We start from the raw sequence: 26,068 nt of genomic DNA on the forward strand, positions 1-26,068 counted from the left end.
ATTAATAAATTAATAGCATTTGGTATTAATATTTTTCTTTACAAGATTTTTCCCCTTGATTTCTTACTGCATAAAATATATAAATTAGCTGGGCACAGTAGCACATGCCTATAATTTCAGTTATTCAGGAGGCTGAGGAAGAAAGACAGCAAGTTTGAGGCCAGATTCAGCAACTTAGTGAGATCCTCAGCAACTAAATGAGACCCTGTCTCAAAAATAAAAAAAAGTAAGGATGTACTCAGTGATAAAGTACACCTGGGTTCAATCCACAGTTCCCAAAATACATACACACATACATAAAATTATAATAGAATGTAGAAGAGATTAGACCGAAACTCCTTATGTAAGGATAGCAATAACTTTTTTTGAAGGGGAGAATGATTACATTTTAAAAAATAATAATTTAAAAGGCTAACTGGGAAGCACTACTTATTTACTGAGATCAGCTTCCTAATTTTAATGAGTCCAAATATATTTCTAGCAAAACTTCAGTCTAATAGATTGTTAACTTTAACCCAAGAAGGTAATTCAGTAGAAGTTTTAATCTAAGGGCTTCATTTGTATTAACTCATTTAACTCTCAAAATAACCCCATATGATCTCCTTTGGAAATAGAAAACCAAAGCACAGAAAGTTTTTAAGTAACCTGCTCAGGCAAGTAAACAATGTAGCAAAGATCTGAACCCAAGTAATACATCTCATTGGTCCAATTAGACCATAATTTTAGAAAAAAGTATACAATCCCTTGTAGACAGTCCATAGGTTTGATTTTTCTTTTTTTTTTTAACTTCCTTTTCTTGTTCCTACTTTCCTAGCCATTTTATTCAGAGACCACCTGTGAGGATACTACTGAAAACATAAAGAAGCATGGTCCAGAAATCTCTGGAATGTCAGTCAGGACTTCAAAACAGAACTCCCATCAATTGGCAACCATTCTCCATGGCTGAAGTTGTTAACTTTATATTATAGTTCTCATTGTAATTATGAAATTGCTAGAAACTTTTTTTATTTGTTTCAAGTATTCTTCAACTTCCCAACAGGTCTCATATTTTAGTCCCAGCAAAGCTTCTACACTCCTGTCCCAAGAATCAAAGACAAATGATTCTGGCTCTCTACAATTAATGAAGCCTAGTTAAGTTATTTGCTGATGGAATCAAAGGGCTAACTAATGTTACAGAAACTGGGATTCAGAAAATCCTTGGACTTTCTGGCACCCATGTAGCTCCTTATTCTTGACAATCAACAATCCTCATCTCTTTTTCATCCTCCCTTCTTAAATGCATATGCGTTTCTAGTTCTGTGCGGTCTGGAAGACTAATTTTAATTACATTCTCCAACTCACTTATGAAGCAGCTAAAACAAACAAAGAAAAACAACAAAAAAGAGAGATCAATGAAATATAAATAAGTTAGAAAAGTACCAAATTAAATTCTGCCTATGAAAGTTAAGGGGATAATCTTTGTTTGATGGGGCGAAGTTAATATATCTCATTCACATGGCAGTCTGCAAGTCTCTGCATTTTGACCTCTCCCTATTTCCAACAATGATGTACAAATGTGTGTCCTTTCACACTGATGTCAAATAGGCTCTGTGAATGATCTATAAAGTCAACAACAAAGTGGTATGAACACAACATTTGTATTCCTTCTAGAGATTAATAGAAAAGTGAAGAAAAGCAACCTTCTGTACTTTGGTCTGGCCAGATGACATAGCAGAATGTTACTTTTAGTTCTATGCACCATATTGAGAGAAACCAATGATTAGGAGTATGTCAAAGCAGGTTTAGAATTCCCAAAAGAGTATACTATTGACTTGTGTTCACTGTTAGAACTGTCAAGAAAATGTTTTCAAGATACTGAAGGAGGGGTGAATGTTGAAGAATATTATATATTAGATTTATTCTAATTCCAGAAGGAAGAACCAGGAATGGAAGGTGGGCTTATTTTGAGAAGACAGACATTTTTAGGGAATAAAATGTTAAGTTATAACACAAGCATCCACCAATGGAACAGACTGAGGTAAACAGTGAATTTCCCATCAGTGAAGATCTTCTCAAGTTAACTTCCTTTAAGAGTGATTCCCACCCCCCATCACTAATTTCAAATAAAACAACTACAAACTAAGATAAAAATTACTAGTGAAAATACCGAGGCAGTGGTTAATATAAAATGCACATCTAAAAACATACATACATGTAGTATGCTTGATCATGTCCTCGCCTATTTAAAAAGTCAATCCACATTTTTAAATGCACTGGAAATTTCCTCTAGAAATGTATTAGCTATTTCAGAGTATTGAAGATCTTACCATCTGAGTTAACTCAGACCTCCTCAGTGTTTTCAGGTAAAGAATAATAATAATCTTAAAACCCTAATGAATTGGCAACAACATAAAATCTGCCAAGAATACAAGAGCCAAACTTAAAATTCCCCACTTAGATAAGTTCTAAATAATTACTGTTTATATTCCAACTAAATTTAAAACTTTCCCCAATCTTGTGCTCCAGAAAGAAGAGTCATAAAATACAAGCACTAACCAAAAAGAGGGTAAGGAAGAACATTTAAATATTGGTGTTCTTCCTGGGAAAGCTGGGAATGGAACCACCATTTGACCCAGCTATTGCCCTTCTCGGACTATTCCCTGAAGACCTTAAAAGAGCGTACTACAGGGATACTGCCACATCAATGTTCATAGCAGCACAATTCACAATAGCTAGACTGTGGAACCAACCCAGATGCCCTTCAATAGATGAATGGATTAAAAAAATGTGGCATTTATACACAATGGAGTATTACGCAGCACTAAAAAATGACAAAATCATGGAATTTGCAGGGAAATGGATGGCATTAGAGCAGATTATGCTAAGTGAAGCTAGCCAATCCCTAAAAAACAAATGCCAAATGTCTTCTTTGATATAATGAGAGCAACTAAGAACAGAGCAGGGAGGAAGAGCAGGAGGAAAAGACTAACATTAAACAGAGACATGAGGTGGGAGGGAAAGGGAGAGAAAAGGGAAATTGCATGGAAATGGAAGGAGACCCTCATTGTTACACAAAATTACATATAAGAGATTGTGAGGGGAATGGGGAAAAAAACAAGGAGAGAAATGAATTGTAGTAGATGGGGTAGAGAGAGAAGATGGGAGGGGAGGGGAGAGGGGATAATAGAGGATAGGAAAGGTAGCAGAATACAATAGTCACTAATATGGCATCATGTAAAAATGTGGATGTGTAACTGATGTGATTCTGCAATCTGTAATTGGGGTAAAAATGGGAGTTCATAACCCACTTGAATCTAATGTACGAAATATGATATGTCAAGAGCTTTGTAATGTTTTGAACAACCAATAAAAATAAATAAATAAATAAATAAATAAATATTGGCGTTCTTACTTAATATAGTGTCTTCACACACAAAACTCCTTAATTCTAAACAAAACTTTGTTTCAGAAGACAAAACTAAGGCAGAATGGTAGAAGCCAAAGAGTTGCAGATTTTGACTGAAGTTGCAACTTTTCTAACAATGAGAGCTACTGATAGAGCATTTATGAGAAAATATTCCCAGCATGAGGGCAGTTATGAGGTTGAGTGCCTATCTTTCTAAGGGCTATAAATCAAGTCCTCTCATGGTTAAAAAAAAAAAAAAAGTCTAAAGGTATAACACTATTTTTATTATTATTACCTTTCCCATTCTGGAAAATCTTCAAGACTCTGTCTTGTAAATGTCACCAACCCAGTAGGTTCTACAAAAGCAATAAACCAAAAACACACACAAAGTTAAGTTTCAATTGTGAATTATCTGTAACAAATGAGGAAATACTGATTCTAGTACACAGACTTGGTATACTGTCCTTCAGTATCTGTGCGGGATTTGTTCTAGAACCCTCCTTGTGCATACTATAATCTGTGAATGCTCATGTCCCTGATATTTGCAAATAAACCTACACACATCCTTCTATATACTTTAAATCATTTCTAGATTACTTAAAATACCTAATAAAATATAAATGCTAGCTAGGTTGTTATACTACATTACTTAGGAAATAATGATAAGGAAAAAAAGTCTGCACACGTTCAGTACAGATGTAACTTTTTTTTTTTAGATTATTTTCAATCCATGATAGATTGAATCCTCAGATGGATCAGATACAGAGGGCCAACTATACAGCAGAACATTGATATAAAATAGTTATCCTTACATTAGGAGCATCATCTATAAAATAGTAAGCCCTTACTAAACAAAACTATACAAGTAGCAGCACAACAGAAGGATCTAAAGCTGGCACTTTTTGGTGGCATTTTAAAAACTGAATATACTTTTAAAAAGAGAACTAAAAATGCATAGTTGCTATATCATAAACAATAAAGACAATTAAATTCCAATTTTTAGACTCCTTTTGAAAGAAAAGCTTTAACCCTACACTCAAAGACTGGTGCTTTATGGTAAAGTAAAATTTTTCAAAAGGAAATTTTTGGCATGTCTTTTGGACTTAGCACAACTAAGTCCGGAGCTTAGATGATTGGCAATTACTATACTTTTAAGTATGCATATTAACTGGAAGAGGAATTACTGAGTCCTAAGAGTTTAGAGAAGAAAGATGAAATTTTAAGGGAGCAATACATTTGAAAGGCTCAAAATTAGCACAGTCGATAATTTTAGAGGATAGGATCCTTTCTTGGTTAGGATTACTTTTTTGTTTTTTAAGCCAGTGGCAAAAGCAAAAAATAAATCTGCTGGCCAGAAGTAATTTGTCTGCTTCAAATAAAAGAACAAAGTAAAAAGGCCATGCCATTTCTGTTTTCTTTTGTTAAAAGAAAGAAAGAAAGAAAAAGCTCTTAAGCACAAAGAGTGATGTCAGGAACTATTAGTGATGATGGTGTCAAGCCAAACAGAAGCTTGGCCATAATTTCATTCTTGTAGATAATTCCACATTTCTTTACTCCCAAGGACAAGCAGTAACAACTCAAAAATTACATGGAGCATCTACATTAGAAAACAATTTTTGTTAACACAAGTCTTAAAATATTCTTCAGATATTAACTTTAAGACAAAAGGGTAGCATATTTAAAACTCCCAGGAGGCCAAACAATCCAAACATTAGAGAAGCAATTCTATTAATAGGAAATTAATGTCTATTTTATCATTCAGTCACTTGGCAAAGAACATTATTAAAAGTCCTTCATACATACTGAGAGAGACCACAAGAAATTCATAAATAAATACTGCTGGCAAAGCAAGAGAAAAGGCAGTATAAGGTTCTCTAGAGAAAATTACTGACAAAAATGCCTTGAGAACATGTCTGTTAGCTTTTTCCATAAAGGGGTAGAATTTACCTCAGAAGAGGGTATTTTGGTTAATCAAATACTTCTTTTAATAAAAATCACAATATGTACTATATATGAATCATCAATTTTAAACATGTGACTATAAGATACTTTATCTAAAACTATATTGAAAATAATAATTCAGAAAGCTCTAAAAACTTTGACTCAAGATTTTCATTGTGAATATAAAAATATAGATGTTTAACCATAATGAAAAGTTGGTCCTGTTGAAATTATGTTTAATCAGTTCTAAAATGCATGTTGTTTCACCTATTAAGTTTCTGAAAATGTTTTTTATAACGTAGTTATCTTGCCATGGGTCTGGATTAAAACAGAATTTTCCCAGAGAAGATGGGCATCTGCTCCTTCCATTATCGGGAGGTGTCACCAAACTGAAACTACATTAAAACCTCTGTTGTAGGCCTTTACATACCACACTGTTGATAGGACTCCAGACATGATACTTGCGGTCTGTGGTTCAAATTCTCAGATATAAAATTCTCAACACGAGCCCCCCAATGCAGTGATAAAGTTGGGACTTACAAATTTCTTTATTATCCCTTTTCTTCACAGCCAGGTTAATTTTTCATTTATCCTTGATCAAGGGCCAGAACTTTGATGCTTTGTGCAACAGGTTTCCTAACAGATTCCCCAAGCCTGAGTGCTTTCTCATTCTTAGACGTATATAATGTGATGGCACTTCCCACCATCTATGATGATTAAAGCCTCTATTCAGTAGGCTCTGGACCTCAATACAACTAATCATGCTGTAGCAAATTTCTTTAAGTCCCTTTATCATATCTTCCTTAGATTACTAGTGCTACATGTTGAAAACCTATAGCAACATTTCATTTTATTTCTACAGAGACCTAAATTATCATGTACAGTGAAAAAGCCAGAAATAAAATGTCTAATTATAGTTTATTTCTTCAACCTAATTCCCAAGATTTATGATGGCACATACATTTCTAATGAAAATTAAAAACAACAATAACAAATAATTTGCTTTTCCTCTGAGTATTTGAAATCCTAAAACTCACAAAGAAAATTGGCTTTCAGAGAAGGTATATATGACTTGATACCCAAGACAGAAAAGTAAACTTTGAATTACTTACTTAGATTTAGAAAAAGGAAAATTTAGCAAAAGGAAACTTATGAGGTGTTCTGGTCTCCTTTATTATCAACTTGCAGTAAAGGTAGCACTTTAAGCATATATATGCTTGTTTAATATCCCCAAGTATTCTGTGAGGTAATTATCATTATTATTTTATTTCATAGATGAGAAACTGAACCATAGATGTATTAAACTTGGTCATGTCATTTAGTTCCTGAGGTAAGAGTAACAATATTGTCCACTATCAGATAGTCATTGCCAGCATTTGTTGGACATTTACTGTTGTTGCCTCAGGTCAGTCTGGGCATCCAGTTCTAGTAAATATGGTCCAATAGAAGCAGAAAGACATGTAAACACTTACAATCCAGTTTTACAAGAACTCTACAAAGGGATTCTGGGAAGCAAAAGAGATGAATGAATAGGAAACAATTAACTAATTGGCCTTTACAAATGAAGTTCAACTAGTTAATGCTTCTTTAAATAAACAGCATCCAATATACATTTCCTGTTCAATATACTTTCTTTTTAAAGTATTAATTTATTATTTTTACTCATAAAAATTCCTTCATGTATATTGCAGGTTTTATAGTATATGGGTGAGTTCAGAGTACATAGAACCCATACACACTCATAGTACACATTTATATATATCCATAACATGCATAAAATCAAGGTTATAACATTGAATCACTACAGTTCAAATGTATTTGGGGCAGTAAGGAGTACTTTAAACACAAATGTTCTTCACATGTCACTTGATTTTGAACTGTACTCATCAGTAAGAAAAATGATAAGAATGAAAGGAATTTACTTTTCTCTGTGACTTTTCGAAAGTAACAGAAAAGTGTTTTAAGCTTCTCTGGTTTCCTTGATGAACGTCCCTCAAACAACCTGGAAGAGACCAAAAATAAAAGAGGATTGGTTTAAAATGCCTTAATAATTCACAAAGTACTTAAACTTATATTGCTACTAAGTAATCACCTTCCAGAAGGTAATGGCAAAGAACTAGAAAACAGATTTGATAAAAGGGCATCTGGAGAGGACTAAAATCCACTATACCCAGGCTCCCTGAAAACTGTTGGAATCAGCCAGTACTCTCTACCCACCCACTTGTCCAATCCATTTTCCTCCTGGGAAAAGGTACCATCTAGTCTCCCAAGGTCAAGCGGAGCCAGTCAGTTAATGCACAGTATGTTCCCTGTGGCACATATTTATTTATAATGAATAATATTATTAAGCAGTTATATAACTGAACAAAAATATCTAAAAGAAATCCATATTTGAGTAGTGAAGTGAAGGGAGTATGATGGAGGGGAGAGACATAGGTATGACAAGAGACTGGGGACTGAATGTACAATTTTTGGTAATTAAGCAGATCTTGCTACAGATAAATGAGCCCTCCCAATGCTTATATGTTGAAGCTGGAATTCCCAATGTGGCTTTATTTGCAGATAGGGCCTCTGAAGAGGTGGTAAAGGTTAAATAAGGTCATAGAGTACAGCCCTAATCTTACAGAACTGGGGTCCTCATAAGAAGAGGGGGAGACACCTGGACCCTCTGCCATGTGAGAATAAGGTGAAAAGGCAATAGTCTATAAGACAAGAAGAGAGTCCTCATCTGGAACAGAATTCATTAGCACCTCGGTCTGGGATGTCTAGCCTTCAGAATTCAAAGAAAATCAATTTTTGTTGTTTAAGCCACACAAGCTATAGTATTTGTTATGGCAATTAGAGCTGACTAATATAGATCCTTTGCTTGGTTACCAAAACAGTGCCTATGTTATCCAGTTTACAGCAACCTAGATTTGCACTACTTAATTTGGTTTTCTTTGAAATGATGTGGCATTGTTATTGGTAACATAATTCAATTTGTCCTGAGGAAAGAAAAGCAGGACTTTAGAAGCGTATGACCTGAATAAGTAGTTCTCTAAAAGATTTCTCACACAAAAGCAGGCTTTTGGGAATAAAATCTAGCTTTCCAAAGGCATTTAAAAAATACAGGAAAATTCATTGGCTATAAATGATGAGGATTCTCTGCCTCTAGTCATATACTCTGACTTTAAAACCAGAAACCCTTCAAGTAAAAGTTCACTTTAATAAGTGCTGAAATAGGTAACATTTTTCATGATTAGAAGAGCAAGCTTATGTAACTATGCAGAGAAGAAAAATAATTTCATGAAAAAATCCTATTGAGCAATTGAAATGAATTAAGAAAAGGGAAGGAAATGTGGATTTCAAATGATCCTGTTTACAAGGATCTGAAATCTGTATTCAGGGTCAACTTCTGGCAAAAGAATTTATATGAGTATTTCCTAAAAAGAATACTCATGATGGGTAGCATTTTAACCTAACCTAAAATGTAATCTATTTTTAAAAATAGTTCAAAGATGCTTATGTGATAATTTTTACTCATTTAAAGAATTTAAAATATTAAAGACTCATACATAAAATGCAGTTGGCAGCTGAAAATAGGCTCTTTGAGAGTACAGGTTTCAGCTTGATTTCTTCTGCAATATGTCAACCAGTGTATAGTTTGTTTAAATCAAAATGATAGTCAAAATGAAGAAGGCACTTGGCAGTTTAATTAAACATCCTATACCAATAAATATGATTTACTAAATGAATACTTTAGGCTTCACTGCAAAATCCTTTTCTAGGCTTATTACTTATAGATGATAGCAGTATGAATACAAAAAGCAGTCACTACCTTTTTCTACAGATGAATTGATATATTGCATAATTCAATTAAAAGGGAAAAGTTCTTCTCCAATAGAACTACTGCAGAGAGAAGACAAAATGGCTGTTGCCCTTAAGGAATAATTCCCCAAACCACAAAAAGAAAGTGTCCCTAGCTTCTGTGTATGAATCAGCTGTTTGTAAAATTTCATAAAAGTCCACATATTTCACAACCATGATGACAAATTGTTAACTTCAGGATTCTCTTGGGACTGCAGATTTATTACCCTGGTGATATGGACTTTCCTAGAATATCATATTGATGTTATATCACTACAAATGAGTGTTACTTTACTAGTCCAAATCTTAAAGGAACAAATCAAGGAGAATATCAATGTATTACAATTATTTACTGCTCTATGTCTAATTTCAAATCATAATGTAACCAAAATGTGCTTTCCCATCTGAGCCAAGAACTGTGTTTGGGGGGCGGGGTGGAGGGGGTGAAGATAAATTCAGAGAAGATAAAGCAGGTTTAAATCCTTATGATAATTCTCAGATTTGGCTTATTATGACATTTCAAAGAACTATGTATAGCCATCTAAATAAAACATTATCTTATTATGCAACAAGTGAAAACAGAAATACATAGGCAACAAGCATTAATGAAAGTCATCACAAGAGTGATGTTCTCATACATAATATGAGAAACTGTTGGAGTAGGAGGGAGAAAACAAAGGGTCTAAGCTTGGAAGACAAGATGATTGGGGAAGGCAAATCAAGTCTGATGTAAATGGGGATGGAGAAAGAGGGAGCCTATGAGATACAGTTACTCACAGAGAGGTGGGGGGGAAACTTAGAAAAAGGAAGCATCATCTGAGTTTTTAACTTCCCAACACCTTTCTCTTAATTTAGATTTTTAGTTTTGGGAATATATATTTGGAAGTGATTTTGACTTGGCAGCATGTATATAAATATGCACACAAACCAGGCCACTAACAACCCCTGTGCATGTAGGGAAGATTCTCTAGCATTTCACTAACTCAGAATTACAAATTATTTTTAAACGAAACAGAAAAGGCCAGTTAGGCACCCAGACTCTTTTTCTAAACAAAACATTTTGCATTTTCAAGGGAAGAAGTCAATCAAAGGTCAGAAACTTATTAATTGGTACCTTCTTTTCATATTTATAAAGAGAAACACAGTTTAATAAAATCTTTCCCTGGATGGAATATTGATAACATTACTGGAATTGAATTCTAGACACACATACCCACGCCATTTTAAGTAAAGGATTAATTCCATTAGTATACAGTAAATCAAAACTAAAGTACTATAACCTCCACTTTAAAATAGAAGCAAGTGATAATGCGGGACCCAGCCAGAAAGTCATTTCTGGCTCTTCTGTGAGGCACTCTGCCATATGGCTCCAGCAGCATTTTCAATCCAGCGAAGGCAGATGTAAAAGCCTCCTGGGCTGACCACTGCAGAGACCCACAATTTATCTCTGACCATCTAGTTTCCATGCAATCTCAGAAGCATCAATGCTAATCACATTGGAAGCCTTTATATGAATGTTTAGGCCCTGAAAGGCAAGCAGGGGAAAAGGTCAGGGGTATTTAACATAACTAAGCAGGTCTGGAAGAACACAACAATAAATAAAAAGGGAAGACTTATTCAATTTATTGACGTCAGCCTTCCACCACTCTTGCCATTTTTCTTATTCAATCAACTAGCTACTATAACTCATTTGAGATTAAATATACTCATACACACACACACACACACACACATACACCTCTGAACTGCCAAAAATGACTCATTTTAATAGAAATTATACAAAAAAGAACACACAATAACAACAAAATGCTATATAATTAGATTACCAAATAGCTCATTAGATTAGGTACTTGATCTTTTAAGCCACATGAAAAGGGAATTTGGGGTTGTCTTCTATTTCTAAGTGCTCTCAGAGCATTCTGCTCTTAAAAGGCAATGAGATATAATGAAAAGCACTGAGTTTGAGCAGAAGGCAGTGTTCAAGTCCTAGTTCTCTTGACAAGTCCCTTACTTACTATGAACCTTAATAGTAAGAAGCTTCCCTACCTAAAAACTTCCATAGATAGAATCAAAGTGAGCCATCAATATCATTCCTATTGTTTAGTTTAGATTCATTAAAACATATTCCATCTTATAAAAGCCCGGCTGCTAAGGAGTTCCTACAACAATTATAAGACTATCACAGGCCTACCTGCTTTAATTCATTTTCAGTATTCTGCTATCCAAAAAAAAAAAAAAAAAAAGTCCATTAGGCTTTTCACTAAGGTTCAAGAAGTAGTAATTCTGTTCATTCAAAGGGAGCTGTATAAGAGGGTGGTTAAGGGACACTGCTTTTAGAAGCAGACTGTTTCTTGAGTTGAATCTAAATTTTACCAGTTACTGTGTTAACTTGGTGAAACTAACAAACCGTCTCTAATCTTCCATCTCCTCTAATCTGAAAAATGGAAATAACAACAACTAATCAATACCTAATTTAAAGTTGATGTGAGGATTAAGTATGAAATAATTTAACAGTGATTAGCACATGGTAAATGCTTAACAAATATTATCTATTATTATTGGGAAACATTCTCAAGCTAGAAGATTTCAGATAATGTCAAGTAAACTGAGGTACTTGGGCTAAAATAAGATATTATATAATACCCAGCAAAAAGTCAATATACATTTGTATAAAGTGCTTACACTGTTCTAATCTATATTCCTTTCCTTAAGAAAAATGGCTGAGCCTTGTTTTTCGTCAAGCCTAACAGGTAAACACTTGGCCGATCTGCTTAGTCTTCAGGATAAATCACCATGAACAATGAAAAAGATAAAATCACCATTGCCAAGAAGCCCTAGAGTTTCCCTGTCAGAGTTTAGTTGGTTATGAAAATTTAACAGTGGTCCATCTTATGCTCTGCTTGTAGCCCTTGCTGCTCTGCCACTGTGACTTATTTTTTTTAAAAAAATGTTTTGTTCTCTTCCTTTCTCCCTCTCTTCCCTAATCTCTCCCCCTCTCTAATCTCTGGGGAAACAGGATTAATTACCCTTCTTCTCCATCCAAGACAGAGCACACACCCACCATAGGAACTAAGTATTCAGACACTGAGAATGGCACCAGAAATGACTATCTTCCCAAATTAACAAGTGAATTGGGGCTGGGGATGTGGCTCAAGCGGTAGCGCGCTTGCCTGGCATGCGTGCATCCTGGGTTCGATCCTCAGCACCACGTACAAACAAAGATGTTGTGTCCGCCAAAAACTAAAAAATAAATATTAAAAATTCTCTCTCTCTCTCTCTTTCACCTCTCTCTTTAAAAAAAAAAAAAAACAAGTGAATTGCAATTCTGATAAATAATAAGTGGAATATAGCCTTTGAATCACCTCTTTAAAAGCCCCCCATTCCCCTGATGGGCAGAATCACAGCCTCTGGGACAGGAGTCCCCTGTGCTTCTCCTTTGCTAGCAAAGCAATAAACATCTTTTTTTTTTTTTTTTTGGTCAAAACCATGTCCTTGTTATAGGATTGGCATCTGGGACAAGGACTGAGCTTTTGATAACAAAAGTATAATAACTGGTTTATAATACTATATGTAATAAAAAGCAGGAGAGAAATGGAAAAAAAAACCAAAACCAAAAAATGTCAAGCCTCCAATCCAAGCTGATGAGATATAATTGCATAAGAGGCAGCATTCCTAAGAGCTAATTCAAAGTTAACATCCTCATGGAAACTAACAACTCTATTAAAGTTGCATTCCAAGTTTTGCAACCTGTGATCTAAGGAAATCTAATTTCAAATATCCTTCAAAGTGCTCAAACTAAAAGCATAGTAATATTTGCAATTATTATATGTCATAGCAAAGCAACAAAACTTCTTTTTCCTTTTTCTCAAAACTGCATCCTTACTTTTCAGTAACAAAAGGAGTCATGGATCTTTGGGGAAACGGTTGATTCCAGGACTGGGACACAGAAAATATAGGATAAACCTAGAATATTTTGAGTCCAGAAAAAAAGGTAATGCTCAAAAAAAAAAAGAATGGGGACTTGTCAAAGAAAAGTCCTGAAGGAGCCCTAATAGCCAGAGCTAGAAAAATTTTAGCAGCAAAAATGAATAATGATTGTAATATCAATGAATCCATTTTGATAGTAAAAGGGACAGTTCTTCCTTGTAAGAGTGCCTTTACAGTGGAAAAACCCAGCAGACATTACCTTAAGCAGCTGATCACCAGTGCTAAGATGAATCATTAGCCCACTAAAGTGATGCACTAAGAACACAAGATATTTCTGTGGTATTTCTGCCCAAAATGTATGACCTCATTCTATTTGTGAAAGAATATCAGCCAAATACAAAACATTCTACAAAATAACTAATAAGTAGCCTTCAAAAGTATCAAAGTCATAAAAGAAAATAAAAATCTAAGGAACAGGTTGGAGGAGATCAAGAAAACAAATGCAATATGGGATGCTGGGCATAATCCTGGAATAGAAAAAAAGGAGTAGAAAAACTGGCAGAATGTAAGTAAGGTTGGTAGTTCAGTTCACAGTACTACATCAAATGTTAATTTACTGATTTTCATCACTTAACTATGGTTACAAAAGATGTTAACATAAGGTGAAACTAGGTGGAGTTGCATACAGGAATTCTGGGTATTTTTGTAACTTTTCTGTAAGTCCAACATTGGTTTAAAAAAGTGTTTTTTTTTTTAAAGTTCATTTAAAAGGCAAATTAAAATAAATGGTTACTGCACCATGCTATGTTTAAAACAAAAACAGTATGTAAGACGAAAATGACTTTTTGGTTTGTTCCATGACCATACCTCCTACTTGGCACACTACCCACACTGATCCACCCTCAGGGTTGGGAGATGGGTGATCAAAGGTGGCGGAGGAAGGCATTATACACAACCTAATGGAAAAGAGGAACACATAACAATTTTCTGAAGACCCATTAGGTATTAGGGAAGAAAATTCACATTCTGTTAATCGATACCATAAAGAAAATGCTCAAATGAAGAGAGAAAAAAGACTTGGAGGATAATGGATCAGAGAATGGGAAGGATGGGAAAAATGATATTCATTTGCTAAGAAGATACCTTATTCTCACTTGGGAAAACTGACAAAATCTGAAGCTTTATCAACACTTTCATAATGTGCTAATTTAGTCAAAAATCATTTGTACATTTCTTTGTCTTCCATTAAAAAATATTACATTGATAATCATGTCAAAGTCACTTTTCATTTTAAGTATATTTTTCAAGCCTCATGATTTTATACTCCTTACAAGATATTTACAGAAATGACTTTCACTCCCACATTAATATTATTTCAGCATATAAGGAATATAAAGTACAATAAATATTCCTGTGAATAGTCAAACGAAGGCATGTGGAATCCAGAGTATTCAGATGAGGAAGATAATCTGAGAAGGTGGAAAGGACATGGGCATTGTAATACTGAGATGAAATCTCAGTTCTGTGACTTACTGGCTCCTGGATCCCAATCAAGTTCTTTACCTCTATGAACTTTAATTATCTTGCCTGCTAAATGGTAAAAACATCACTTAACTCTTAGTAAAGATGAAATCAGATAATTGTACATAAAATGCTTAGCCCATGGCAAATTATTCAAAATTATTGTTCCTTCCACTCTTCTCTATTTCACTGTTAAAGAAGTGTTCTGAAAACATACCGATTAAAGTTAATGTCTGGGTAACTAGAATACTCCGATTTCATTTTAGCATTTCGTCGGGGAAATGTGCAGAAAAAAGCATTAGCTAAAAGACTGGCAATCTGTTCCTGGGACATTGTGATGGAATGATTCATCTTCTGTTTCAGGAGCGGTATTGGCTGATGGAGGAAACAAAAAATACAGACAAGAAAAGCAATAATTAGTTTAGCAATTTTGAAGGCAGAAGCACCAAATTGCATTTGCTAAATTAAGGCAGGAATAATTTCAGGCCACTCCTGAATCCTTAAATCAACAATATTGTTAAAGCCAAGGGCGGCTTATCAGGGATGATTGAAAAAATGTAGTTGTTTGACAAACTGCAGATTTCTAACCAATAACAATGACAGTGAAAAGAACACAAAACATTACTTAACTAAAGTGCTTAACCAAGTAAGTAGAAAAACATTACCCATGTAATAAAAAATTAAAACAAAAGATAAAACAAAAAAAAATACACTGAATTTAGGTATTATTACATAAGTTAAATATTATTCTTATACAAAAAAATTGTCAGAGCAATATTTCTTATTCCTAATAAAATGACTTAAGGAAAATAATTGAAAACACAGTTCCTCTTATTCTAAATCACATCGTACAAGTGACAATTTCTTTATGAGATCCAAATACAATTTTATTAAAGAAATTAATAGAACATGCAAAAACTTATGTATAATTTATAACAAGATAGGCATTTCTTACATAATCAAACATCCCAAATCAAGAAATATACAATAGAACATTTTTCTTTCAAATATTTTATGTCTAAAATGTCTTCTACTTGCACCAAACCCAAATTCATTGACTTCCACTATCAATACAATCCATAGGACCTGAGAATTATATTCAGTGTATTTTATTCTATTTTTAAATGTTTAAATGTTTGTAAAAGATACACTAGTACAACCAAAGACATACTTCCAGCTTATTGGAAGAACAAAGTTGTTTTCATTCAGGAGAAAAAGCTGGGATTCATGAATTGATTTGGTTCTACCGAGTGACTTATTTTTGCTTACAAATTTAGATGTTTTTGAATCACAAATATGTCATTAAATGAAAAATAGAAACTTTGTGTCCTATAGCATGAGGGAGAAGAGAAGTGATTCATGCCTAAAGGATAGATACAGTTGATTATGAACTACACACTGAATTTAAAAAGCATTTAACTGAACACCACACAAGACCCATAAAGAGGCCAGGCGCAGTGGCACATGCCTGTAATCCTATAGCTCAGGAGGCTAAGGCAGGACGATCATGAGTTCAAAGTCAGCCTCAGCAAAAAAGCAAGGCACTAAGCAACTCATTGAGACCTTGTCTCTAAATAAAATACAAAAAAAAGTCTGAGGATGTGGCTCAGCGGTCAAGTGCCCCTGAGTTCAATCCCCAGTTCCAAAAATAAAAAAAGACTCCCCCCAAAAAAGGATCTCTCTTCAAGGAGAATATAAAGTAAAGACATAAAATAAAAACAATGTGGGAAGTATATTTGAGTGCTACAGGATAAACTATGCTCTGCTGGTAAAAGGCAAGAAAGCCTCAGAGGGAAAAAAGTAAAGTCAAAAGCTATAAGGTAATGAGAGATTTTACAAAGTAAGGAAAGGAGAGAACAGAAAATGAATAAACAAGAATATAACCAAACAATTTCCAAGAGAAGCACTAAGAAAAGTTGTTTTAAACAGTATTTCCTTCAGTCAGGCTTAGTAGCACATATTTATAATCCCATTTACTCAGGAGGCTGAGGCAGGAGGATTATAAGTTCAAGGCCAGTCTCTGAAACTTAGTGAGACCCTGTTTCAAAATATAAATTAAAAAGTGCTAAGGATATAACTCAGAGGCAGAGCTCCCTGGATTCAATTCCCTTTTGGAGAGAGAAAAAATAAAATTCTTGTCTAATGTAAAACTTTTTTTTTTGTGTGTGTGTGTGGTAATACTAAGAATTGAACTCAGTTCATTTTGATTTCTTTATTTTGAGACAGGGTTTTGCTAAATTGCCCAGCTGGCTTCAACCTCCCAAATAAACTGGGACTATAGGTACGTACCACCACACTGGGCATAAAATTTCATTTAAACACAATGTATTACTGAGGTAAATTAAAGTTATATAGCCCTGAAAACATCTGAGTTAAAGGCTAATAACTGTGGCAGGCTGAAAACATTCACTGGTTTTCTACTGAAGATGGCATGGTCCCAAGTAGACATCTGGACAGGTGTGGATAGTTTTGGGTTCTTCCAATGACTATGCTTATGGTTTTGAGGTGTGCTATGGGACAGGGCATCCCACCCAATTAGAAACATTTCAACCCACAATGTTAATAGGGCCCTGTGGGAGTAACAGTATTAAAGAATCCTGCTAGCATCTAGCAAAAAGGGGCTACCCAAAAAATAAAAGACAAAGGCAAATTCAAGCCACTATTGTGAGAAACACGGGAAGAAAAATGAAGAACAAAATAACAATCTTCTATGTAGGGCTGAAAATATGTTCATGAATTCTTCGATATTTTGATACTTTTCCCTTTAAAAAATGAAAAGCCCCTATCCTTGAGTATGATTTAGATTTAGTGACCAGATACTAATAATTAAAAACTAGTGGCAGCAACACTGGGTACTCTGGGAAACTTTGTCAAAAAGGTACTACAGCTTCCTCAGTCTCTCTCTTGGAAGAGGATACCCAATAAGCAAACAGAAAGGTCCACATGAACTCATCCTGCCACCAGCCATGTGAGTAAGCCAACTAAGTGGGCCTTCTAGCCCCAGTTGAGCCTTTACAAAACCATAGCCTTGGCCAACATCCTGACTATTAACTACAAGAGAGACTCTGAGCCACAGCTTTTCAGCTAAGCTGCTCCTAAACTCATGACCAATAAAAACTGAGATGATACATGTGAATTGTTTTAAGACACTATTGAGGTCATCTGTTACGTAGCAATAATATCTAATTAATACATTCCAAACAAAATAAAGCAATAATGAATTATTTTATTTTTTTTTAAAAAGTACCATAAACTCATTGGTTTAACAATATATCACTTTAGAGGATGGTAAAGGAGTGTATAGTATTAAGCTGTTTTGAAAATAAAATATCCCAATTCTATTATTATACTTTGAAATAAAGATTAATTTTTTTAAAGACAGAGACTGTTTAAACAAAAAGAGGAAAAGAAGTCTAAGTAAACAAATGTCCACAATGTAAACTGAAGCTCAAAAATTGAACACTGCATCTTTAATGTCATTTTGTAGTATTCATTCTAGCCTCTAACCTTTCCCGTAACATAGCAAAATTATCATATTCTTGGGAAGAAACTGTTCCTCACCTTTCTCTTTACCATTCTTCTGACTTTGACCATGAGAATTTAAAAAACATCCAACTGTAAGTCTTAAGAAAGCTACAAAGGGGCTGGGATTGTAGCTCAGTGGTAAAGAGACAATGGATTCGATCCTCAGCATCACATTAAAAAGAAAAAATAAACAAAGACATGCTGTCCACCTACAACTACAAAATTAAAAAAAAAAAAAAAAAAGACTAGTGAGGAAGTTAAATTCACTAACCTGGGTGCAAATATTTGGCAGACAGAGTGCAATTTTCACCATATCAGGCAAAATGGATTGGTATAAATGTTGAGCTTCTGCTTCTTCAAGTACCTGAAAACCAACAAAACATGTTATGTGAATAATAATAAACACTGGGTAATAACCAATGAACAAATATTTGTTATAAAATTACTAATTTATTTTTCATGAAAGCCCATAAGACATTATCATCACTACCAAACACATGTAGAATCACACTAACTAAAGTACCAATAAACTTACAAATTTATTTCCTTTTATATATAATATACCTTAATGCTCCCCCAAAACAAATAACCCCCCAAATCAAGTATCTTTCACATCAACCTTAATTATCAAATACAATACTTGTAAATGAAAAAGAGTACATTCTGCCCTTGACTACTCCAAGTGAAAACCAATGACTCTCTCAGAAGCTCTAAAAGACCCATTGAACTTCAGAAGTTTATAACTTAAAGCAATCACAATAAAAGCTACACTAATTACTTCAAAGCATATAGTATATACCAAAATGTAACTTTACCGGGTAGGAAACAATGAGGTTTCCTATGATCTTAGAATTTTCCCTTTCTAGGTATACTTGGGAAGTTAAAATCACAATTCCCATATCATAATTTGAAATAAAATAAATTAAAAATTTCCATCTCTGTAAGCAAGCGAACATGAGACAACTGTTACTTTAGGGGAAAATAAAAAGTTGTACAAAAGAAGAAAAGCAATAATAGCCCAGAAATAAATAGTGTTTACAAAATTCTATTGAAAAAAATAGGAATGTAATAATTAGGGTGGAAAAATGAGGAGGTGCAGCAGTAAGGCTTATACTAATGGTGATGGGGAAATGGGAATTTATGCTAAGACCTAAATTCTTAAAGGGAAGTCAACACATTATAAAAAACAAAAACAAAAGGAGTTCACAGTAGTCAACATGATTGCCTCTTCACATGATTGCCTCTTTAACTCTGATAAAAATAAAGGCTAGGCCGGATGCAGTGGTGTATGCTGTAATCCCAGATATTTAGGAGGCTGAGGCAAGAGGAACATAAGTTCAAGACCAGTTTGCACAATTTATCAAGACCCTGTCTCAGAGTAAGATTTCAAGAAAGGGCTGGGGAAGTAGCTGGTGGAAGAGTGCTTGCCTAGCATGCATGCCTAAGTCCCTGATTCAATCCCCAGTGCTGCAAAAAAACAAAAACAAAAAACCCAAAACACTTAGAAGACATTCTACTACTTTAAATATTTGCTTTCCTGTATCTGAATATAAATACATTTTAATATATTAAAATACTTGCTTAAAAAACTCAAACTCTTCCTGAATATAACTTATCTTTTTGCTTTTTAAAACTTTTTATTTTGAAGTAATTATAGATTCAAAGGATGTTGCAAAAATAGTATAGAGAGGTTCAGTATACCTCTCACCCAGCTTCCCTCAATGATTAGATTTTATACAAGTATACCACACAATCAAAACAAGTTAATTAATGCTGGTACAATATTTATCATTCTATACCATTTTATCATGTGTGTATATTTGTAAACCATCACCAAAATCAAGATACAGAAGTATTCCATTACAATAAAGATCTCATACTACCCATTTATAATTACTCATTTTCTTCCCCCCATTTTTCCTAACCCTTAGCAACCACTAATTTGTTTTCCACCTCTATAACTGTCATGTTACACAAATAAAATCAGTTTGTTTTCTTTCAAATTGATTTTTTTATTCAGAATAGTATCCTTGAGATTAATTCAAGTAATTTTAATTATCAATAGTTCATTCTCAGTCCTTGCATTCCATAATATAAATACCATATAGTTTGTAAAGCCTTTCACCAACTGAGGAGCATCTTGCTTTCAGTTTTGGGCATTACAAATGGCTATGGTTTGGATATGGTTCAAGTATGTCCCCCAAGAGTTCACAGGTTGTGATAGTGGTCCTCATTGTAGTAGTAAGACCTTCAGGAGCTTGAGCCTATTGGGACATCACTAAGAGTGTGAGCCTTAGAAGGGATTATTAATGTAGTTTTCCTGGGACCCTGAGTTAGTTGAGAGAGTTGTTATATAAAAGAAATAAGGCTGTTTCCTGGTCTCTCTAGCTTCTTGTGATCTCTCTGGTCTCTTTATATACTGCCCCCATAGTGCTCATTTGCATGTGAAACAGCCAAAGGGACCCTCACCAGAGCTGAACCAATGCCAGTCTTTGAACCTCCAGAACTGTAAGCTAAATACTAATGGAAAACACAAATAAAGCTGCCTTTTACTCTGAAAACGTGTCATTTCTCTTTCTGCTTTCAAGATTTTTTCTTTGCTTTTAAAGAAATATGACTAGGATATGTCTCACTGAGAATATCTTTGGGTCTATCCAGTATGGGGTTCACTCCACTTCTGAATCTGCAGGTTTATGTGTTTTGCCAAATTTTGAAAGTTTTCAGCTATATTTTCTTTGAATATTTTTCCAGTCCTACTATCTTTCTCCTCTCTTTCTGGTATTTTAATGACATGAAGGTTAGATCTTTTATTATAGTCACATGGGTCTCTACACTATTCTGTTTTGTCTTTTTCTCTCTGTTAGTCAGATCAGTTCTTTCCTGTTATGCCCACTCTCCAATGAATTCATAAACAGCATTTGAAAATTTTTTCAGTTAATGGAATTTTCAATTCTAAAATTTCCACTTAGTTGTTCATAGCATTTATTTCTTATTGGGACTCTGTTTTGTTTGTTTCAAGCATGATATTAATTGCTCATGGAAGCCTTTTAGTGCTTCAAAGGCTTTGTGCTACTTCTTTCCAGTCCCCATGTTTTCTGATGAGAAATCTACTATCATTAAAATATCTGTGGTGGCTGCTTTAAAATCCTAACTAGATAATTCTTACACCTGTGTTATCTCAAGAGTTGGTGTCTATTCATTTTCTTTTCTCATTTCAGTTGGGATTTTCCTAGTTCTTGATGATGAATTATTTTTTATTCATACTTTTAATTTGGAAACTTGGGGTATGATGTTATGAGACTTTGGATCTTACTTAAATCTTTTATATATAAAGCAGAATTTCTGTGATACTTGGCCAACAGAAAGGGATAGCATCCATTACTTCTAGGTGGATATGAAAATTCAGGTTCCCCAGTTGGCCTTCACTGCCTATGCTAGGGAGGACAGAGGAGGCAACTTGATATGCTGGGTGGAGAGGGTACAGGCTCTTCACTAGGCCTGTGCTGAGAGCACTATAAACCAGGGTCCCACAGTCCTAGCAGTTCAGCCTTCTCTCCACATTTCAGAATCATCTTATATTTGTTCTTTATACTGTGTTTTAACTGTATTTAGCGGAAGGGATAGGGAGAAATGCCTATTCAAAAATTTCAACCTAATAACACTTAATCAAGTGTCTTAATATGCTGATGGTTTCTTTTCCTTTGGTTACTTGTCCTTGTCTTTTAAAACTGACACATGACTAGCTGCTGCTATGCCTCTGCTGACAAGCTTTACAATCTCATTTTTTAAAAATATTTATTTTTTAGTTGTAGTTGGACACAATACCTTTATTTTATTTATTTATTTTTATGTGGTGCTGAGGATCAAACCCAAGGCCTTGCAAGCTAGGTGAACACTCTACCACTGAGCCACAACCCCAGCCCCACAATCTCATTTATTTAATGAAGCATTATTACATGGTACTTCTTCACAACTGTCAACAGCTATGTCCAATGCTGCTTTGGAAACACAAATGAAAATATAAAAAAGGTCATCTGAGAACATAGCCAACTCAACCACTGCTTGATTTTAAATGCATAATTTAAAATATCAGCATGATCTTAGACCTGAACATATTAGTATCTTTAGGCACATCTTACATTTTAACAAAATATTTATTAAATCTAATCTGTACATACAAACAGGGATGCAACAGAAAAAAATAAATTTTTTTAAATGTAAATCATCACTTAACTTCAAGAGAAGCAAAAAAGATGAAAAGATTTAAAAAACTGAAAATAATTATAAAAATAATGAACAAAAGGAAAAAAAGAAATTTTAAAGAAAAAAGGAAGAACCCTTGGCCAAGTATTGTATATCAATTCAATATGATTTTTGATGATGACTTTAAGGAATATAATCATGTATATTATGGTAAAAAGGAAAGCTGTATCAAATTTTCCCACAAATAAAGCCCTGCTTTCTATTGGAGAGTCTGCCCAGATAATTAAATTTATGTGGTGTTTCTGTGTGTCTAAGTGTGTGCTCATGCACTTTTACAGACTTTTTACTATAGTCCCACAAATTGGTTATATGTATGTTCCATTCAAAATTAATAAAACAAAATTTAAAATTTTCCATCTCCTTTCTTAATATTATAGATTTGTTCAATTATTCAATTGTTTGGTAAACAAATATTTGAATATCTCGTGCCAAGAGACAGAAGAACAGTAAATAACTGACCTCACTGACCTCATGAATCTCAAGATACAAAGCCCAAATTCTCTCTCTGTGACCCCCAATACATCAGCCCTAACCTTGAAAGACAGTAATAACTGTCTCACCACAGTGAGGAGGCCCTTTTTCTTTTTTCCTTCAGCGAACTAAAACATGGACAAACTATTAAAAAAGAGTAACCAAATTTGCCAGATGTTGAAAACATAGATGATTTAGATATCTATAAACATAAAAATAGTAAGAGCTATTTACTCAGTTTTTCTTTCTTAGAATATTTGGTCAACTAAATCTGTTAACTACTCTTTAGTAATTATTGAGGATGTACTTGCACATGTCTTAAGTTTTGCCTGATATACAGAAAAGTACTAAATAAATATTGACAAGTAAACTTTGAATATGTGAAATTTGTAGCTAGTAAAATCAGAAAACCATTGCCATTTAAATAAAGGAGATAATGTCGATAGATCTTCTTCAAATAGTTCACAGCAAACAGATTGTAAAAAATAACCAATCACAAATCAACAAATACAAGAAACACCACAAATCAATTTTCTCTGCTGGACTAAACCTAACAAGATACTAGTACAATTCTGAAAAGTTACTAAAATTTTTTAATGAAAAAATATCAAAATTTACATAAAAGGTCTAAGACATCTAACTTTATTGAACAATTTTCAATATAAAAACACATTTTTCCAAAATCTATATTAAAAAAAAAATGGATCCTAACAGAACCACTATTTATACCTAAGTCTTTCTCTTCTTACATAGGTGCATTTATCAATTGAAATGACAGTTTAAACAATTTAGTATTTTTTTTTAACCTAATTTAACAATAAAAACATTTTTTTCTTCTTCTTCTTCTTCTTCTTTTTTTTTTTTTTTTTGGTACCAGGGATTGGATCCTGGGGTGCTTAAACACTGAGCCACATCCCCAGTCCTTTTTTTATTTTTTATTTTAAGACAAGGTCTTGTTAAGTTGCTAAAGCTGGCTCTGAATTCACAATCCTCCTGACTCGGCCTCCTGAGTTGCTGGGATTACAGGTATGTACCACCACACCACACCCATCTAAAAGCATTTTTCACTTTGCTATGTGGTCCCCATAAACATCACTAAAAAAATGTGTTTTTAAAGTCATGTGTTTTCACTGTATAAAATCAACATAAACAAAAAGAACATAAATATCACCCACAAACCCATTGGGAGACATTTATTGATAAGCTTTAGAACATGTCCTTGCCAGCTACCATCTACCCATCCAATAAAGTCTGTACTTTGTTTTCACTTAATAGTGAACTTTCCCCACATAAATAAACAAAACTCTAGCGCTGTTGTTGTTGTGTCTGTTTATTTGTTTGTTTTGTAGAGCTGGGATAGAACCCAGGGCTTATGCATGCTAGGCAAGGTCTCTGCCATTGTGCTACATCACCACTTTTAATAGTTGGGTATTATTCTATTTTTTGGCCAAACTATGATCTATTTCTAAAAATTCTCTTATGATGGGCTTATAGGATATGGTCAGTTTTACACTGTTATAATTATCACTGCAATGAATTTCCTTGTACATACATCTTTATGCATCTGTTAAATAACTCTGTAAGAGAAAATACTACATCAAACAGCTTGGGCTTTTTATAAAGACTTTTGATATATGCTGGTCTTACAGAAAGGATCTACTGGTTCATATTCCTACTTAAGCTGGATAAGAAATTACTTAACTCCATACCTTTAATACTGCATATTCTCACATTCTTGTTATCTCTGCAACTTGATGGGCTGAAATGTCAATTCACTATTACTTCATGTTTCTTTGATTACTAATGATTTTAACTTTTAATCCTCATCTATTCAAGCCTTTCTGCGATGACCCCTTACTTCTATTATTTTTTAATGGGAATACAGTCTTGCCTTAAAAGTGCCAGTCAGGGGCTGTGGTTGTGGCTCAGTGGTAGAGCACTTGCCTTGCACATGTGAGGCACTGGGTTCAATCCTCAGCAGCATATAAAAATCGATAAACAAAATAAAAGTATTGTGTCCAAATACAACTAAAAACATATATAAAAAAAAAAAAAGAAAGAAAAAGTGCCAGTCAGATGAAGTCAAAGCTCTCCTTGACTTCTCCAACAGATGAAGATCTCCTCCCTAAATGTCTTGTGAAAATTTATGTGTATCATATAAACACTCAGTTTTGTGTTAAGTTTTAAATACAACATTTTTCTTCCAACTTTTTTTGCAGTAAGAGAAACATTAGAATTTCTTCTAATGCTCATGCTATAGTAGCATGACAAATGGTAGAGATATGCCATAATTCTTTTACTCATTCCCCATTGATGGTTACCAATTTCCCCAACAATATGAAAAATTGAAAAATACAGCAAAGTTAAAATATACAGAACAATTAGTTTCTACAATTAACATTTTACTATATTTTCTTTTGTCATGCTTCTGTACATTCATTAATCTATTTTTAAGTAAGTTGTGAGTACTGGTACATTTTACTCCAATCATTTCTACCTACATAATCAATAACTAGAATTCAATATTTGTTTATGGATATTTTTCTTCTGAAGTAAAATTTACAACTAGTGAAATAACAAATCTTAAGTGTACCATTCAATTAGTTTTCACAACTCTGTGTATATCTATGTAACACAAATCCCTATCAAAATGTGACACTGCCATTTCCCTAGAAGTTCCTCATGTCCCTTCCCAGACACCTCTTGCCCCATATATCTCAGAGACTACCACCATTCTAAACTTTTCTACCACAGCTTCCTATTGGCTTTTTAATTCTTACTGTAAACACAGCACATGCATTATTTTGAAAAAGGCTTTTTAAAATCAGCACAATGTCTCTGAGATGTGTCTATGTCATGTTTATCAGTAATATGTTCCCTTTTAGTATTGTATTCCACGGTATGACTATACTACCATTTGTTTATTCATTCTCTTGTTGATAGACACTTGATTTGTTATGAGATGCTGGCTGTTATAAGTTGTTATAAACATTCTTCTATGGATTGTGTCTATATTTTTTCATTTCTGTTGGGCACAGAAAGGAATGGAATTAATGGACAATAAGATAAATGCATGTCTAGTCTTAAAAAAAAATAGCAACACCTTCTCCCAACATGGTTCTAGTTTTAATTTTAGCCTTTCTAGTCCCTACATACTAATAGCTCATTGTCACTTTAATTGGTACTTCC

The 26,068-nt window shown here is 33.9% G+C and overlaps 1 protein-coding gene across 4 annotated transcripts in view; it reads right to left on the bottom strand.

Annotated features, from left to right (window-relative positions):
- The window catches only part of Parg (poly(ADP-ribose) glycohydrolase), a 114,287-nt gene that overhangs the window by 46,338 nt on the left and 41,881 nt on the right, over window positions 1–26,068 (bottom strand). For all 4 annotated transcript variants that reach the window (XM_046446728.2, XM_046446727.2, XM_046446726.2 and 1 more), the window contains 4 exons: window positions 18,417–18,509; window positions 14,838–14,995; window positions 7,249–7,328; window positions 3,681–3,741 (listed from right to left, as the gene is read on the bottom strand). In XM_046446728.2, coding sequence (XP_046302684.1) covers window positions 3,681–3,741; window positions 7,249–7,328; window positions 14,838–14,995; window positions 18,417–18,509 — 392 coding nt within the window. The remainder of the gene's footprint in view (window positions 1–3,680; window positions 3,742–7,248; window positions 7,329–14,837; window positions 14,996–18,416; window positions 18,510–26,068) is intronic.

Source organism: Marmota monax, unplaced genomic scaffold (genome assembly GCF_021218885.2).
Source record: "Marmota monax isolate L192 unplaced genomic scaffold, Marmota_monax_Labrador192_F-V1.1 WCK01_AAM20220418_F8-fsc00207, whole genome shotgun sequence".
NCBI classification, from domain to species: Eukaryota; Metazoa; Chordata; class Mammalia; order Rodentia; family Sciuridae; genus Marmota; species Marmota monax.